The following is a 16,866-nucleotide window of genomic DNA, read 5'->3' as shown; positions in this document are numbered from 1 at the left end:
TCAGGAAATGCATGTAGGGAGGCACAAACCTCTTCCATCAAAGAACGTGACATTTCCATATTTCTGCCTGTCTCATGGGCCAAATTATAACAACAAATATCCATTAAGGCTTCCTGAGATGTGGAAGCAGAATAGAAAGACAGGTTTCAGGCACATTTGACTTTCTCAGAGAAAAGTTTCTATTGCGTTTACCGAGGGAGGCCACTTCAAATCTCATCCAAACCCTGCTGAGCAGCTCTGCTGCCAGGTACTGAAATTACCATAGGGAAACACAGGACCAGAAGGTCCTCTTGGGTCACCATATCAAGCCACATGGAGATTTCTACAGCTGAGTTTCCCTCCTAGAACTGCAGGGATAGAAATAGGTAGTTTTAGGGGCTATTCAGTCTGATATATTTAGATTTTTGGGGTGGTATGGTATTTTATGACTTCAGAGACTCCATTAACCAGATCTGACTACCAAGGCACCTCCATGTAATTATTTCAGATGTTCACAGTGACTGATACATATACTCTCAAACATTTTCTGTTGGGAAGCTACTCAATCATAACATAAATATTTAAACAGGGCTGAGTGCATGACCTTACACTTTGTATTTCATAATTCCATGCATCATGCATTAATTCAATAATGGTTATGTAACCCTGCCTATAGGATAGTCTGATAGCTTAGAAATTGGTGGTGCTTTCTACCTTTGTGGTCTCAGAAAATGTCATCAATATTTTCCTGAGTGAGCGGACAGCAGGGAAAAAAAAAGGCTAGGACTGATCCTAAAGGGGGAATTCCATCCTTATATTTTGCTTTTAATGAAAATTGTTAAGATGTCACTTTCCTGCAGCTCTGTGGGGTTAACACCCAGTGATGCTTTTTGGGTCATACACAGCCCAGCTGGAGCAGGAGCACAGACAGTGAGTGCATTTCTGTGGCACATCGAGCTGTCCTTCCCTTGGTGGCACCTCAGGAGAAGCTGGCAGGAGTTGTGCTTCATCCTGGTGGCTGCCAGAGGATAAAAGGGTGGCTTGGCCAGCGTGTGTCACACACACCCAGTGAGGCTGGGAGGTTGTTCTGCCCGTGATGGAAATGTCACTTTTATTCATGCGCGTTGTTAGCGCCCAGCACACACTGCTGTCCCCTGACAAGTGGCCAGTGTCACATCGACTCTCACACCAGCTGACCTTCCAGAGCAGGGGGCACCAGGACCTGCCTCATGACCCTAATTCTCCTACATCTTCTTAATGATTCCTGTCTTGGTGATCTCCCTTGTTCACCTCAATAACATAAATACGCATTAAAAATATGTTAAGCCCTTTTGAAAACTTAACAGAAAGCATAATTACTCAGTTAGCTACTTCAGAAGCTCTCTCTTGCAAATACAGAAGAAACTCTCATGATCTGTCTGGTTTGGCTTCACTTTCTAAAGCAGCTTCAATGACTCTAAAAGCCATCTGACAACAGTAGTGCAGTTTTATTGTGCAAAAGGCAGTTACACAGCACATAGTTTTCTAACTATATTGTAAAGTTTGGTTCCTTGAAGATGACTCACTCATCAGCTGACCAGCATTAAATATAGTTTTGTGTGGCATTGCACACAAATTGTCCAAGACGTTTTCAGGATATATGAATACAACACAAAGACTAAAGATATACTAAAATTCCTTTCAACAACTGGACTGCTCTATAACAGCATGTTGCCCAGGGCACTTACTAACTTTCCTGGGTTTTCTTCCGCCATTCCTTTGAATTTATGTTAGTGGAGGTATCACCTATAAATAATTTTCTTTTTTATTTTTCTTTGAGTGACCTACACACAAAAATCATTCCCATTTATCAGTCTTTGACAGATCCTTACAATACAGTTGGCTGGAAAGAGAAAAGATAACAATTTTTTTTCAGCTGACCAATAACTTCAGCTTATCCATGCTGACAGAGTTTTTCATTATCTGGTTTTACATCTGGGACAGTCTTTATTTTGAGCACTGAAGGTTAAATATATGGAGATAATGCTAATGTAGTCTCTGCTGAGCCAGATTTCATATTTAACAGAACTTATGCACACTGATGAGTGTTAATATCTAAGGGTATCAGATGTTGCTAATTCACATCTTTTAATAATCCATTAATATTTCAAATGTTAACATTTTCCCCAGAATTTAACACTTATTATTTCCAGCTTTCATCATCATACACAGAATGCATTGCTTAATGGCTGGGGGAGATTAACTTTCTACATCTCAGGCTAAACTCTCTCAAAAGAGAGAAAAAATACTTTTTTTTTCCTAAATAAAGTAATATTTCACCCCAACTCCTCTAATCAAATTTAATTCCAAGGAAAGTTGATTAAAATGGTAAGTCATAGGCATAAAAAGGTAAATAATCTCCCACTTTCTGAGTGGGAAATCGAAAAGTGTAAATAATCTCCCACTTTCTCCCACTGAGTAATCACAGTTTAATCTTTTGACTTTTATAAAAAAACCCTAAATGACTTAATTCGCTCTTGCAATCAACATTTGCAGTGTGAAAATAACTGTTAAAGTATAAGTTACTGTAAACAAAACAACACACTCTGCTTTTCCACAAGCTCTTTCAAGAACTTTTCTGTCCCAGCAGCCGAGAACCAAAACGTTGGGTACTTAAAAGGAAAACAACCACTAAAAGCAACCAGTAGCAAAACTCACCCTTTTTTTATAGCAGCATCTACTATTAAACAACTCACTACATAAACAGTAAGGCCATTAGAGCCACAATGTCAAAGATGCTCTGTAAGCTGAACAGGCAAAACATTTCCACAATGACTGAAAGCCAGCAAAGCGCTCCTTAAGATGTCAACAGGGAAAGATAATTCAGTCTTAATAGGTTCAGAGCTTATGTAAGCCATGCTTATGGGATAGTCAATTAAAAAAAAGCAAATGAGCCAGTGACATCATTGTAAACAAAACCTGCAGCTTCCTAAAACATGCAGGCTAAAGACGTTCGAAACTCTGCTCAAAGACACCGAGCTACTGTAAGGTTTGTGTGGTCTGGGCCAGAAATGAAGGGAAATATAAATGTGTCCCAAAACAGGGACAGTTGAGGTGATATTCATGCCTGTACAGAAAAGAGATCAGGAATCCCTTCAACCCCATGAGTGGCCAAAGAAATAAAATCATGATGATCAACCCATGTGCCTTTCTTCCAGTAAAACATCCATTCTTCTGAAAAAACCCAGCAAGTGCTCATTCTCAGCTAGGAATGCAATTTTGTGTTTGGGATAGGAGCAAATTTCTCTGGGTGACAATGTGGTTCACTGAATTGAGGTCATATAGCAATATGAGACTTGTCATTCCTGGATTAAAAAATGGTACATTTGCACACACCCGCCAGGAAAGGAAGAATAAAAAAACCATCTTGACAACTCACCACCAGGTTTCCTATCACCATGACCAACAAGAAGACAAGAAGGCACAGTGGCTGCCCAGCTACTTCCATACAGTCCCACATGGTCTCGATCCACTCTCCACACAAAATCCGGAAGATGATGAGGAAAGAGTGGAAGAAATCATTCATGTGCCACCGTGGCAAATTGCCAGTCGTGCTTATCTTCTTCACGTTGTCCAAGTAGCTTTTCCCAAAAAGCTGCATTCCTACCACGGCAAAAATGAAGACAATGATGGCCAGCACGAGAGTGAGGTTGCCAAGGGCACCCACTGAGTTCCCAATGATTTTAATGAGCGTGTTTAAGGTCGGCCAGGACTTTGCCAGCTTGAAGACTCGCAGCTGTGAACAGGACATAAACAACAGTGTCAGCTCACAGAAGCAATAGACATCTCAGCCAATGAATTATTAAAGTGAGTAAAACGTGAAAGATGTTAAATGCCCCAGCGTGTGTGGTACAAGGGGATTTTAGCCATACTTCCTGTTAACCTCATTACTTCCATCAATAAAACATCAGCTGGGCTTCTCGGATGAGAATTAAGTTTTCCAGAGCTATGCTCTGCCTGGTTAGATAGACATGGTTTTAATGGCACATTCCCTCACTGGTGGGGAAAGAATGGAAGGATGAAATCTATTTCCTAGAATTTTATTTTGTGTTGCTTTTCCTCCTCAAAATAAACAGCCTGGCAGGCAGCAAGGGTTTTAGGGTTTGGTCCCACAAAAGAGAGAAGGAATTCCTCTGTGCCTCAGAGCAAGCCTCAGTCAGATGCTATTAGCTGTTAGTTCCCAGGGTGAAAATCACCTCTGTGCTGAGGATCACGCAGTCTGTGCACAACCCACGGCCCACTTAAGACCTATTTTAAGGATGTAAATGGTGCCTAGCCCTTGTGTTGTGTTTTCAGCTGAAGGTTTAATTTAAGCTCTATTGAAGCAGGATTGCTCAAAAACTGAAGGCAGACTCTTAGGACAGTGATGGAAAATTTATGCTTTTGGGCAATTCAGAGAATTTTTGAAAAAAAAAAAATCTTTTCTTCTGGTAAACGTAACCATAAGGGCTCATTTTCCTGATCTTTAAAACTGTGAAGCCATATCATGGCCAGAATGATTAGCATGGACATCCTGGTACATGAAGTGCAACACAAATGTCAAGCTGGCAAGGAAAGTACTTTTCTGTTCCAGTATGTTGCCAGTCTCTCATTAATAGAACACCACTATCCCCTGCTTAACAAAGGAGCTGACAGCTAAGGAGTTCCCGTGAAAGACAGATGCTATGTTATGCTGATCTGCTCTAGGAAAAAAAAAAAAATCAGTCTGTGAATAATTCAAAGACATTTTCTTTTGACAACATCTGAAAGAACAGTGGCATGTTTATAACATAATTTAGGAATAACAGCTCCTAAAACAACAAGTTATCAGCTCTTGCATTTCTTGGGCTATCAGTTTTCCACTGTCTAAGCTAACAGGTGTACAGGTATAAAATGGCAGATCTTTATTACAAATTGGAATTCAAATATTTTAAGTGTGCTACAAGTACCTGGCACAGCTAGAAGGAATCAAATTATGTTCTCATTTACCCTGATGTAAATCTGGAACAATTCCATTTATCCCACAGCCTGTAATTAGTGTCACACACTGTTTACCAGTTTGCAGCAATTATCGGCAGATGCGTTTTTAAGAAAATATGTTGCATTCATGTCAGAGTTTATATGTAATAAAAGAAGTTGGATAAGAACAGAAAAAGACCATTACCAGTCGAAAGGAGCGTAAAACAGACAGGTTTCCCATGCTGGACAAACCCAGTTCCATCAGGCTTAGAATAACAATTATGCTGTCAAAAATATTCCAGCCCTGCTGGAAATAGTAGTAGGGATCAAGGGCAATTACTTTGAAGATCATTTCTGCTGTAAAAATTCCAGTGAAGACCTGCAGATAAAAAAAAATGAAGTCAAACAAACTTTTTAAGCACAACTCCTTGTGGAGTTTCCACTCACACAGGTGAACCCAGCAGAAAGCCAAACACATTTTACAAATACTTGCTTTTTGTTGGTGGGACTGATTCTTTATCAATATTACAATTTTGTCTACTCTTTTCACAATAATATCTGATACTGCTTAAAGTTACAGTGACATCTGACTTCAGAATCTGGATTGGAACATATATTTCCATCTCCTTCCATCATGTGAATAATCACAGTAGTAAAAAAATAAGGAAAAAGGTGTAAAGGTGCCTTTTCTAAAGGTTAAATCTATTAATTTCAGTGGAGAAAGCTAAGTGAATGGAGAGTGAGTGTTAAGGGCTATTTGGGTTGCAGTGTATCTGGTGTATTATCCCTTTTTATTTCATTCTTATTATCAATAGAAGGGCAATGCACGCCTCCAGTTATTCTGAGGTTATTGCTGGCAGCAAAGACGATTAGAAACTCTAATTTGAACATTGGTCTTTTTTTTTTATTTATTTATTTTTACAAATAGTCACAGCAATTTTCTTCTCGTTGCATCTTGGGAACACACTGCTTATTTATGACCCAGTTCAAATGTCATATGGTGGAGCTTCTAATTGGAACATTTTTCTTTAAAACAACATATAAATATTACCTATGAGGCAGAGGGAGCGGGGAAAGGAAGGCTGCTGACAGCAAATTCAGTTTTAATAGATTCCTGTAAAGTATCCCAGAGAATCAGATTTTGTCCTTTCGTATGCCCTGCTTAAGTAACATTTTAAATGCATAGTGCGATGCTACAGTCAACTTAAAATGACAAAATGTGGGCACCAAGTTCATCATATACTGGTTTATTTTCATTTCACATCCTAGTACAAGCTGCACAGAGCTTTGTGTTTCTGGAAAATTCTGGAATTTCTGAAATAGAAGTAAATATACTTGCAGAAATGGATGATTTCTGTAAAATTAAAGTACATGGTTTTATGTGAAACAATCCCTATTAATTCATTTTGTTGGTCAAAACAGAGGGGGGAATCCAGAGCTCAGGTATCACTAATATACGATGAAGAAGAAATGCTTTCCTTCCAGAAAGCTGAATGTTTGCAACATTAGCCCAGCAAAACTGATCAACTCTGGGCAACAGAGATGAGACACCCACTAAAATGTGAAAGGGAAAGGTGAAGATGATCTAACTATGATATTAAGGTATAGAAATAAATTATCATAGCCTGCATTTGAGGATTTGAAGCATTTACTCTGTAATGCTTCAGGACTTAATTATTCCAAGTGGCCATTTGACACAATTCCTTGTGGAAAATACCTTCTGCTTCTCCTCAGGGAAATGACATCTTGGCTTGCAGCAATACCTTGGGATGTAACCACTTCCCATCAGCACCTCATACCAAGAACACAACAACCAACCTGTCTCATATTTCTAACTAACCAACAACTTCTGAGTCACAGGGGGTAGAGATACCAAAGATTCCCACTGTAATGCTCAGATTTTTCCTGGGACAGAGAACAAGACAAAGCTGGATGCTTGTGAAATTGTATCCAGGGGACTGCCTTAAAGACTACGACACCACGCTGCACACATTATGCAACCCTCTTGCTGAGAAAATGACTCAGGAGGATCACTTTCTTTGCCTGAATCATTTTAATCAATAGCCTTCTAAATAGGAAATGTCACAGCAAGATAGCAAAATGTCTGAGCCTTCCTGAAGGCATCAGAAGTCATGGATGTGTCTGCCAGCCACAAATTCCAAACAGCACTTGGTCCCCTGTGCCTGCACGAGGGGCTGGGGGCTTCATGTGAGAAAGGCTGGAAAGAAAACAAGTGGTTTAACATCCCACTGGTGCTAAATATGACACTGCTGGTTTGGAGCACTTTGTCTTTAAAAAAAAACCCTTTTACCTGTTGTTTCAGCCATTTAGGCTTTAATGTTGCATAATGGTGCCTCAGCTTCTGAAGGAAAACAAAAATTGAGGGAATCTTGCTCTCTCCACTCATTTTTTAAGTGGTGGCACTGCGTGGGCAGATAAACTCTGTACGTGTGCTCTGCTGGCCTTCTGATCACATTTGAAAATGTTGATTTCTCTAAGTGATGAGCTAAAGGGGTCTGAAAGCAGCAGATGCTGAATGAAGTAGATGGACAATCACAGCAGGAGAGCCCCAAAGACTGGCAGATCCAGAGAAAGCAAATCTATATTCCATTTCCATTTCTTTCATTTCTCTCAGAAACATTTGTTCTGAGCAAAAAAAAAAAAGAGAAAGCCAAAGACCTGCAGACCTGCCCTCTTTAATATTTCCCGTGTTTAATGCTAGCATAATCACTCAAAGAGGGTTAGATGTAATGGGAAGACAGCCAGCCAGCCAGAGTGGGGGCAGAGGGGGGCTGGCAGTCTGCAGCTTAGGGGATGCAGTCACCTGGCAGCCTGCCCTGGAGCTGGGACTCCCTTCCCTTTCAGAGGGAATTGCAAAAAATGTCAATTTGCATTACAAATGACTTTGCAAAATCTTCCACAAAATGGAGTTACCTTTCTCTGACCTGCTCTGCTCACAATTAATCCAGTTTTGCGAGGGTTTAGTAAAGCTGGTGATGGTGAGCTGGGACAGTCTGGGCTCTCACAGAGCCAAGCTGGGATCTCAGGAGAAGGGGAGCCCCGAGCTATCAGCCTGCTACACAAAATACAGGCAGGCTGTTGTGCTTACTTTACACTTCAGCACAAAGAGGAAAAATAGCTCTAGGCAGTGCTGAGAAACAGTGAGTTTTGGGATTTTTTTTTAAATTTTGCAAAATTTGCTTTGTAAAATTTCTCTCTCTGCAAAAGAAAAGGAAAAAAAAAAAGCGTCTCTCTGCAAAATTCCTCTCTCTGCAAAATTCCTGTCTGTACTGATAGTCTAATTTCCTGATGGCACCTGGCACAGCCCTGCTCAGCCCTGGCAGGTCTGCAGGACCCCTGCTAGCAGGAGGGAAGCCAAGGGATAAAGTTTCACTGCCTGTGGTCTGGCAAGGGGGAAGCTGATCTGCCAAAAGCAGAGTGAGGAGCAGACACCTGCACCATCCCAGGTGCCAGAGAGGGAAGTGGCAACTTTGCCACCTGCTTTGGTGGATATTTTGATGCAAAGGAATTTTCTTAAGTCATCTTAGAAGGCCACAAATCGTTGAGCAACAAGAAGGAATGCTGGCTGCAAAGTGAAGCTGCATACGATCCTGTGAGATGATTTCCAAGTTATCCTTGTCTGCTGCTTTCTGCAGAGGGCAAGAGCATGGGTTTGGAGTGGGAGAGACCCAGATTTCTGCTTAGCACAGCAACAGAGGGAGATTTGCCAAGACACAGCAGCTGAAAAACTGGAGACAAGTCCCACATTCTAGGGGAACAACTTCAACCTGCCCAAGAAAGCCCAGAGCTAAGAGTAACAAAGACCAAGGTAAAGAAAAAAAATATCCATACATGACATATCCCATATTCTACAGCTGATACAAAATGCCTGGTTATGGTTACTACCCACCCAAACCTGCCAACATGGATGCTTCTCACTGAAGGCATATCTCACATCTGCAGGGTCTCTGTGGTCAATGGCTACTACAGTCACAGCCTACAGACCACAGTTCACCTTCTCCAAAAGTGAATCTTTACAATACCACATTAACGGGGCTTAAAGTTGTCCATTGCTTTCCATTGACTCTAAAAAGAGACAAAGGCAACTGGCACAGAGAGACTCCTATGCTGTAGATACCTAAATTTAGGTGAGGTGAATCCTGCTTTGAGGTACTACAGCCTGTGTTTTCACAGAAAAAAGGGGCTTTTTTAATCTCTGCTGTGAGCTCCTCTATTGCAAACTTAGCAGCATCCACCTCCCAGATTCTCCAGATTACTTATATTCTTTTGAAGTACATCTGCTGCTACCACTAGGTTTTAGGGGCAATCTCACCAAGCCATAGATGACCTGTGCCTTATCCAACCCAGATTCTTCTAAAATTAAAAAGATTTTAAACATTAAGTTTTAAAGCAGTAACACATGGTACCTTTTAAGCGTAACTTTGAGAAAGACGAATAAAGAAAAAGCTTCCATTTTATGGTAAGTGCAGAATTTTAGTGGCCCCCTGGGTCACAAATTGTGTGACATTGCCTCTGGAAAGGCTTTTCTGCTGTCCCTGCAGCTTGACTGTAGATTGTCACTCTGCTTTTCCTTGCAGAAGTGTTGGTCCCTCCTTGCTTTGAGGCTCTATACCCATCTGCTCTGGCTTGCACATTAAGTTTCCCCTCAAAGCCTCAGCCATGCTTTGCTCCATGTCCCCTCTGCCCTGGGGTTTTCATGGGACCCAGCACATGTAGAAAATGCACTACAGGCACCTTCCAGCACAGATATTGACCCATGATCAAACAAAACTCTATTTCCCTCCAAGATCTCTCCTCGCTTTTTTTCTGTAGGTTTCTTTTTTAACTTAAAAGTCACTATTAGTCACCAAGAACTGCTGCCTTATCACTGCTTTTCCAGAAATTCCAAATAAAGCTCATTAACCTTTCTCTTATCTCATTTCCTTAAACAGATATCTATCAGGAACAGCCCAAAACCATGGCTTTAGTGGTTACTAATGACATTAGAATGTGTTAGCTTGATAAAAATAGCCCCTTGTTCTTCATTCAGCTCTCTTCAGAAAGAGGTGGCTGTGTGGACTTGCTAGACAAAGGCAAAGCAACGCTGGAAGTATATAAAAATGAGACATTCCCAGGCCACAGCCAGAGCTTTAAAAAGCAGGAAATGCACCCCTGAGGTGGCACATCGAGTTCACACTGACTTACCAAATTGCCTATGTAAAGCATGTGGTCAAACTCCTTCGTCATCTTGTAATGCTCCAAGGCCATGAAGAGCGTGTTCAGCACAATGCAGAGGGTGATGGTGAGGTCAGTGAATGGGTCCATGACCACAAACTTGACAAATTTCTTGATTAAAAGCCAAAGTGGGCAGCAATCCCAAATGAGGAATTTAACAGCAAAGTGGTTCCAGCAGGGAGGACATTTCTGGTGTGATTCCTCAAGCTCTAAGTCACAAGCAGTAAAGTCACAGTCAATTCACGCTGAGTTATATGACAAGAGAACACTTAAAATGACTCATAACGCAGAGGAAGGCCCACAAATTACCCCAAACTTTTTTCAAAGATAAAAATATTTCTGTCCTAACAGGCTGGCAAATTACACACTTTGGGGTTTTAGCCAGTTGACCTGCACTTAGCAGACAGTGACCTGTTCTGAAAGTAACAACCTTTTAAAAGTGTCATAGGCTAAAAGTGAGAATCACACTAAATATGTGAAGTCTAGTATTATATATAGGCTTGGATTCTTACTCTATTTTCCATTTTGCCAAGTTCAAATGGATAAGAATACACTATCTTCATTTAACTTAGATTGGAATATGTTTTTTCATTCCCAGGTCACATTTTCAAAGTGTCTTAAGTAATACCTTTTAAAGCAGATAAGAGATGAAAGCACTTAAATCCAATATTTAAAGCTGATTTAAGTACTTGAAAACCAGAGTATCACTGGTTATCAACAGAGTTTCTGCCCTTGATGTGCAATCCAAAAAGGCATTAAATATCTGTTTCTTTCTGAAAGGCCCACATATGAAATGAAGGAGTCCATAAGCCAGTTTGAAAATGCCACTAAAACTCCAATGTGCTTTTTAAAGGTGCTCTTAAAATACTGCCTGTAATACAACTTTTACATGCTGGTTTTACCTATGCACCAAAGTACTGAAATAACTTCATAAGTACAATTTGTGTTAAACGGTGAGAAAAGCCAAAAAAGACAGTTAATGGCTAAATGACAATGATTAGCAGAATTGCTTAATGCTTTCCTTTTCTGATTCCTTTATGGGCATGGAATGCTGTATTAAGGTTTTAGTCTATATAATTAGAACCTGCACTGATAACAGGAAAACTTCAGCCAAGGCTGTTATTTCAATCAGTTCATAAACAGCCTCCTCTCCCAAGGCAGGAAGCATTTGGGACAAAGAGAAATGGCCCCAAGCTGTGCCAGGGGAGGTTCAGATTGGATATTAGGAAAAATCTCTTCACTGAAAGAGTGATTAAGCACAGATGGAGTCACCATTCCTGGAAGTGTTCAAAAGCCAATTTGATGTGGCACTTTGCAATATGGTTTAGTGGTCACAGGGTTATTCAGTCAAAGGTTGGACTTGATGTTCTTGGAGGGTTTTTCCTCAGATTCTCTGATTCTTTGTCCATTTTTTGTAAAAGGACAACAGATATGTGGTATTAGGTGTCTTCCAGCAAGCTTTCAAAATATCAGATTATGTCCTACATGCAAAGGTTTTGCACAAATATCTACACTGCTTTGAGATCTTTGGGAATCAAATTGCTCCCAAGAAATGACTTTTTCCAGATTCCAGAGAGGGTTTACAGGTATATCCTAAAATGATGTAAGAACCATCAATTGCAATGCAAAGTCCTAACATTGGGTTTTGGTGAGCTTTTTTTTTTGGTGGTTTTGGGGGTTTTTTTGCCTGTCTCTGAAAGTATTGAGAAGTTTAGGGCAGTCAGTTCACTCCCTTAAGGGTCTTCTTTTCCAGGTAAATCTAGAACACATGGATCTATATCCTTATTCTTCACAACATAAGCCCCTTATAGTCCAAATTGCAGCTAAAAGGGTTGGTTTCACCCTTCTTAGCCTCAGCCACATGTTATTTCTCTGTCCTTTTGCCATCTTTTGTGCTCCTGGACCTTCTGGGTGGGCTGGTTCTGCTTGGTGATCCAGCTGAAAACCAATCATACAAAGTGCAGGAGCACAACGAGGGAAGGAGGAGGATGTGACTGTTCTCTTTTGGCAGTGATGTGGCATTAAAATGGTTTAAATAAATTAAGAATCCAGAACCTTTCCCACTGTAGATGATCCTTGGAAAACACAAGATATCTAATTTTTTTAAAAAATATATCTGCAAAAGAAAAAGTAAAACTAGCCTCTGTTTTTTCTGCTACCGCTAAAAAAAAAATGGTCAGACAAATACAATCAGCATTTGTGTTGGAGATGTTTTTCCTCTTATTTTTAAATTTAAAAAGAGATAGGTTCTTTATTGTCTGCGAGGCTTTGTAATGTCTGGGAAAAACAGACAGTTGTTGACTACCCAAGACCTGAGAGCAGAAACCAAATAAGTAAAGGGAAGTGATTTCTGATCTGGCTGTTTCAATGTTTGGCACAAATCTTACAGCCACAAATATGGTTAAATCCTGTGATATATTTTATTCTGATTTGACATTTCTTGTTAAGGAATTCAACCACAGTGACTAATCAAAGTCTGGGAGTTAAGAAACGTTTGATAAGAATTTTTGATAAGTTTTTTCCTGTTTAGAATCATAGAATTATTTAATTTATTATTTATTACTTAATTATTTATTAATTAGGTTGGAAAAGACCTCTAAAATCATTGAGTTCAACTGTTATCCCAAGTCCACCACTAAGCCACATCCCCGAGTTCCATGCCCTCTGAGTTATCCTAGCCTGGATGATCTTTATTTCTGCAGTATAAAGGAATAGAAAGCACCATTAAATAAATAATAAGTCCAGAAGTCCAGGCCTTTTAGGCATTCTTAACACATTGCAAGAAAGCAAATCAATCACAAAGCTAATTGCTAAAAACCCCACGGAAAACAAATAAAACCTTTGCAGACTACATTACACACTGGAATGTACCAAAGTGATTATTTTCCTGTTAAGGACACAACTCTTCATTTATTTAAACACAAATATATCTTCTGGCCACAATATTGCTGAATATAACCACAGGGAGGGTAAAAAGATGAGGAAGAGGAAGAGGAAGAGGAAGGGCACTGTGGTTTCACACTGGGCTAAGTCCAGGTCCTGTCTGTAAGGCATATTTTAGGTCAGTCCCTCTGTCTTGCTTTGCCTTCCTATCCATCAGTCACACACAGAATTAGGCTGCAAGAAAATCCCAATTTCCCTTGCTGCACACTGTGTTCTGATTGACATTTTTCTATGCTCTCAGGTGCTACCTCCTCTCTCATCTCCATTTGCAATGCAGGAGACACCAGAAATTGTAGGAAGCCCTTTCATGTTTTCATTCAAAAGACCAGGAATGTGGGGTGCTGCTCTGAGTTGTCTTGCTATCGGTAAATCTGTGAGAGGAACAGGCAAAGTTCCTGTTGATGGAAAGACAGAGGAGGGAAATCCTCCTGCACCTCATGAGAAGAGCAACAAGCAATGGAAAATTTTGCTGAGGAATATTTGCGTGGTTAGAGGGATCCTTTGAGCATCCTTGGATTTCCTGGTGGGACTCAAACATGCACCCCACAGTGGTGTCCCTGTGGTGTGAGATTTTACTCCCCCACCACTGGGATGTTCTGCACATGGCAGGTGAGTGCATGTGCCAGGCTTTCCATCAGCCCCAGAGAGATGAGATACAAACACAGGTACAGTCACCCCAAACCAGGCTGGTGCTCCATTACCTGCACCTTGGGGAAATCTGAACCCATGACAGCACAAAATCTTAAATCTTACAGCTCCAATTCTGATTGCATGGCCAGCATTTCCTCTGGATTTTTACAAGTCCACGGGTAAAACAGGGATTATATTGCCTCTGTTACAGGGGTTGCAATAACTGTCTTTAGTGTCTCCTTTCAAAAATGGTATCAGGGCATTTTGTGTCACTTTTTTTCCTGCCTTTTAACATGGACATGGCTTTGAGTTGGGGGACTGAGGAGGTTTCTTACCTTCCAGGGCACTGGTGATGATGCTGACAGCACTCACTGCCCTCTGCCTCTGAAAGGGCTCATCTGAATGGTCCACTGAGGGCCGGTGGGGCATTAAAAGCTGTTTCTTGCTTGCCTCATCCGAGGGGGAGGTCTGTTTAAAGGAAAACATTGGATCAGCACAGTAAAACCAAGGCAGATACTGGGTAGCAATTTCAAACCTGCCTAAGCATTAATTTTCCCATCTGAAGAGTCCAAAGCTCACTGACTTCTGAGTTAGACATATGCTGATGGGGCACAGATTTTGAGAATGGCACTTTGAGCAGTGCTGGAAAATTTGTTCTGCCCTTTACCTTCATGTAAAATGTGGGTGAAAATAAAGGAGTGCTTACGGTGCCAGAGGAATAGCACTGCTGCCTTCCCATGCTCTTTGCTTGTTAAAGAAGGCCTGCTTAATTACATTAATTAATCCATTATTTCTGAAATGTGTTAACTATTTAATTATACAGCCAGGAGAGGAAAAGGGCGTGGGTAACAGCTCCATTACAGACCTCTTATATCATACCAAGCAAACTGACTCCCCAACACATGTTTTTTCTTGTTCTGAAACACTGCCAAATCTCAGGAACATATTGTCATTGTAGTGATCTTTGGTGTTATGGATTCTGAAGCTCCATAATTAGGGGAGAGACTTAGATTCTTTTTCCTCAGGAAAAAATAAATAACCTAACCCTTGTTCTCTTGTTTCTTGAGAAAAAGCTTAGAAAAAAAAATCCCAAAGAAATCAAATACCAGAAAAACAGAACTCCCAAGCTGTCTTTGTTTAATGTCTCATTTTAAATTAGTTTTATGCTTTTTGTAGGCTTGGGTTTGCGAAGTCAGACAGAAGCACAGCATAGCTGAAGACACACACTGCATTGAACACTTTATATTGTCAGCTCACAGGAACAAGATGTTAAGGCTTTTATTATTACAAGATCCCACTTCATATCGAGACAAGTCCCACTTGGTTTACTCCTCCAGATCCCACACAGGTGGAAGGAAAAGTGGTGGTTGAAGTGTAAGAATCTGGGAAAGCCAAGTTCACCATCATTCTCTGTTACAGACCTCCTGACTGAGACCCTCAGTGTCTCAAAATAAATGTTCAGCAGCCCCTGCCCTGCTCCTCCAAGCATGCAGGCTGTGAAGTCTGAAACACTGTGTAACAAGACAGGTGTAGATAGATGGATTTGCAATATAGCTCCAGGAAATGTGAAAGAAGAAGAAATCCTTACTGCAAAGATGAGAACCCCTGAGTTATACAGATATCAGAGTAGCTGCTTGAGTTCCTCCATAGACAAATGAGCTACAGGAATTAGATTCAGTCTTTTGGATCTTCTCATCACTTGGGTGTGAAATGTCCCTGACCACCCTGAGCAGCACCCAGGATGCCACCTGAGATGTGTCCTGAGCAGCAGCTGCACAGCACACACACCCAGAGGACTCAGGGTCCCTCCTCTTCACCATTTCTCCACCAAAAATGCTCTTCAAGAAAGGCAATTCCCTGAGAAGGGCAAGAAAAAACAAGTGCTGAAGCTCTATGAGCTGTCTTTCTGGAGTGTGACCTCTGCAGGACAGGGGATATCCCCAGCAAAGGGCAAAGATGCTTGGCCACTGCTGGACACTGCAAATTATAACTAGGATGCTGGTCCCAGGTCACTTCAGGTACTGCAGTAAAAACACCAAGCACTGCAAGACCAGAGAAGAATAAGGACTTTGAAAGAAAGCACTTAGAACATTAGCTGGGCTAGGTAAGCAATAATGCTCCAAAACTGCTTTCCCCCCCCCTCAAAGTGTCCTTAAAAAAAAAAAAAAAAAACCTCATTTAGCTCATTGTCCATTGAGTAACTGACAAAGCCATCTCCAAGGGAAAGTTATAACCAGAAACTTTTCAAAGAGAGTCCTACTTGTGCACGACAAGAAAACACTCTCTCCTTGGCTTAGGAGCCAGGGAATACCAGGAATGGTGTTTCAGATGCATTAGTTTGCTTGATTTCCTTCACCTCAAAAACATCCAGTAAAAACCAATGAAACAACAAATGTTTTATTTATGAAGAAAGCGTCTACAAAATTGCATAATCATTCACAGCAGTTTGGAATACATAACAAATACATGGTACCAAAAAGAAATAACTAGACAGGGAGATGAAAAACAGGAGGGAGACAAATTTCTAAGTAGAATAAATTAAAAAAAAAAAAAAAAGGAAAAGCAAAGAAAAAGAGAGAAAAAAACCCCAGACCACAAGTTTGCCTCTGTCTGTAAAATGAACCATAAGAAAACATCAAATTTCAAATCTCTCTGGATTATTCCACTCTTTTTAAGCTCTAATATCTTCTCATCCTATCTGAGTCAAAACATGGGATGTACCAGTGACATGTCATCATACAACCTCATTCCCAGGAGTCCTTTATCTGAAAGCCACCTTTTACTCACAAGTGCAAAGAGGTAACAAGTCAAGGGAAAATCATTCAGAGGTTCATTCTTCCTATTTTTAAAAAATTATTATTTAACTAAATAATAATTAACTAAAGCAGGGTACTGAAAAGTCCAAGTTAAACAGGTTTGGCATCTCTTTCATTAAGAAAATAGCAGGGAACTGAATTCTTCCATAGGTTTGATGTGATGTTCCAAACCCAACAAGCTTTTTAAGTCACATTATTTTTCGTTCCAGCCTCTGCTTCCTCAGTCCTGCCACCTATGTCACCAGGAGTGATCCCCAAGGCTTCAGGAGCCCTTCTGTAACCAAGG

General features: G+C 40.6%; 1 protein-coding gene across 7 annotated transcripts in view; it reads right to left on the bottom strand.

Annotated features, from left to right (window-relative positions):
• LOC146440753 (sodium channel protein type 5 subunit alpha-like) overlaps window positions 1–16,866 on the bottom strand; it is a 209,788-nt gene that overhangs the window by 89,022 nt on the left and 103,900 nt on the right. For all 7 annotated transcript variants that reach the window (XM_085050201.1, XM_085050194.1, XM_085050197.1 and 4 more), the window contains 4 exons: window positions 14,100–14,232; window positions 10,162–10,400; window positions 5,162–5,335; window positions 3,398–3,754 (listed from right to left, as the gene is read on the bottom strand). In XM_085050201.1, coding sequence (XP_084906327.1) covers window positions 3,398–3,754; window positions 5,162–5,335; window positions 10,162–10,400; window positions 14,100–14,232 — 903 coding nt within the window. The remainder of the gene's footprint in view (window positions 1–3,397; window positions 3,755–5,161; window positions 5,336–10,161; window positions 10,401–14,099; window positions 14,233–16,866) is intronic.

The sequence above is a fragment of the Lichenostomus cassidix genome, chromosome 2 (genome assembly GCF_008360975.1).
Source record: "Lichenostomus cassidix isolate B80296 chromosome 2, HeHo_3.0, whole genome shotgun sequence".
In the NCBI taxonomy this organism is placed as follows: Eukaryota; Metazoa; Chordata; class Aves; order Passeriformes; family Meliphagidae; genus Lichenostomus; species Lichenostomus cassidix.
Note: the sequence above shows the minus strand (reverse complement) of the source record. Positions and strands in the feature narration are given on the sequence as shown.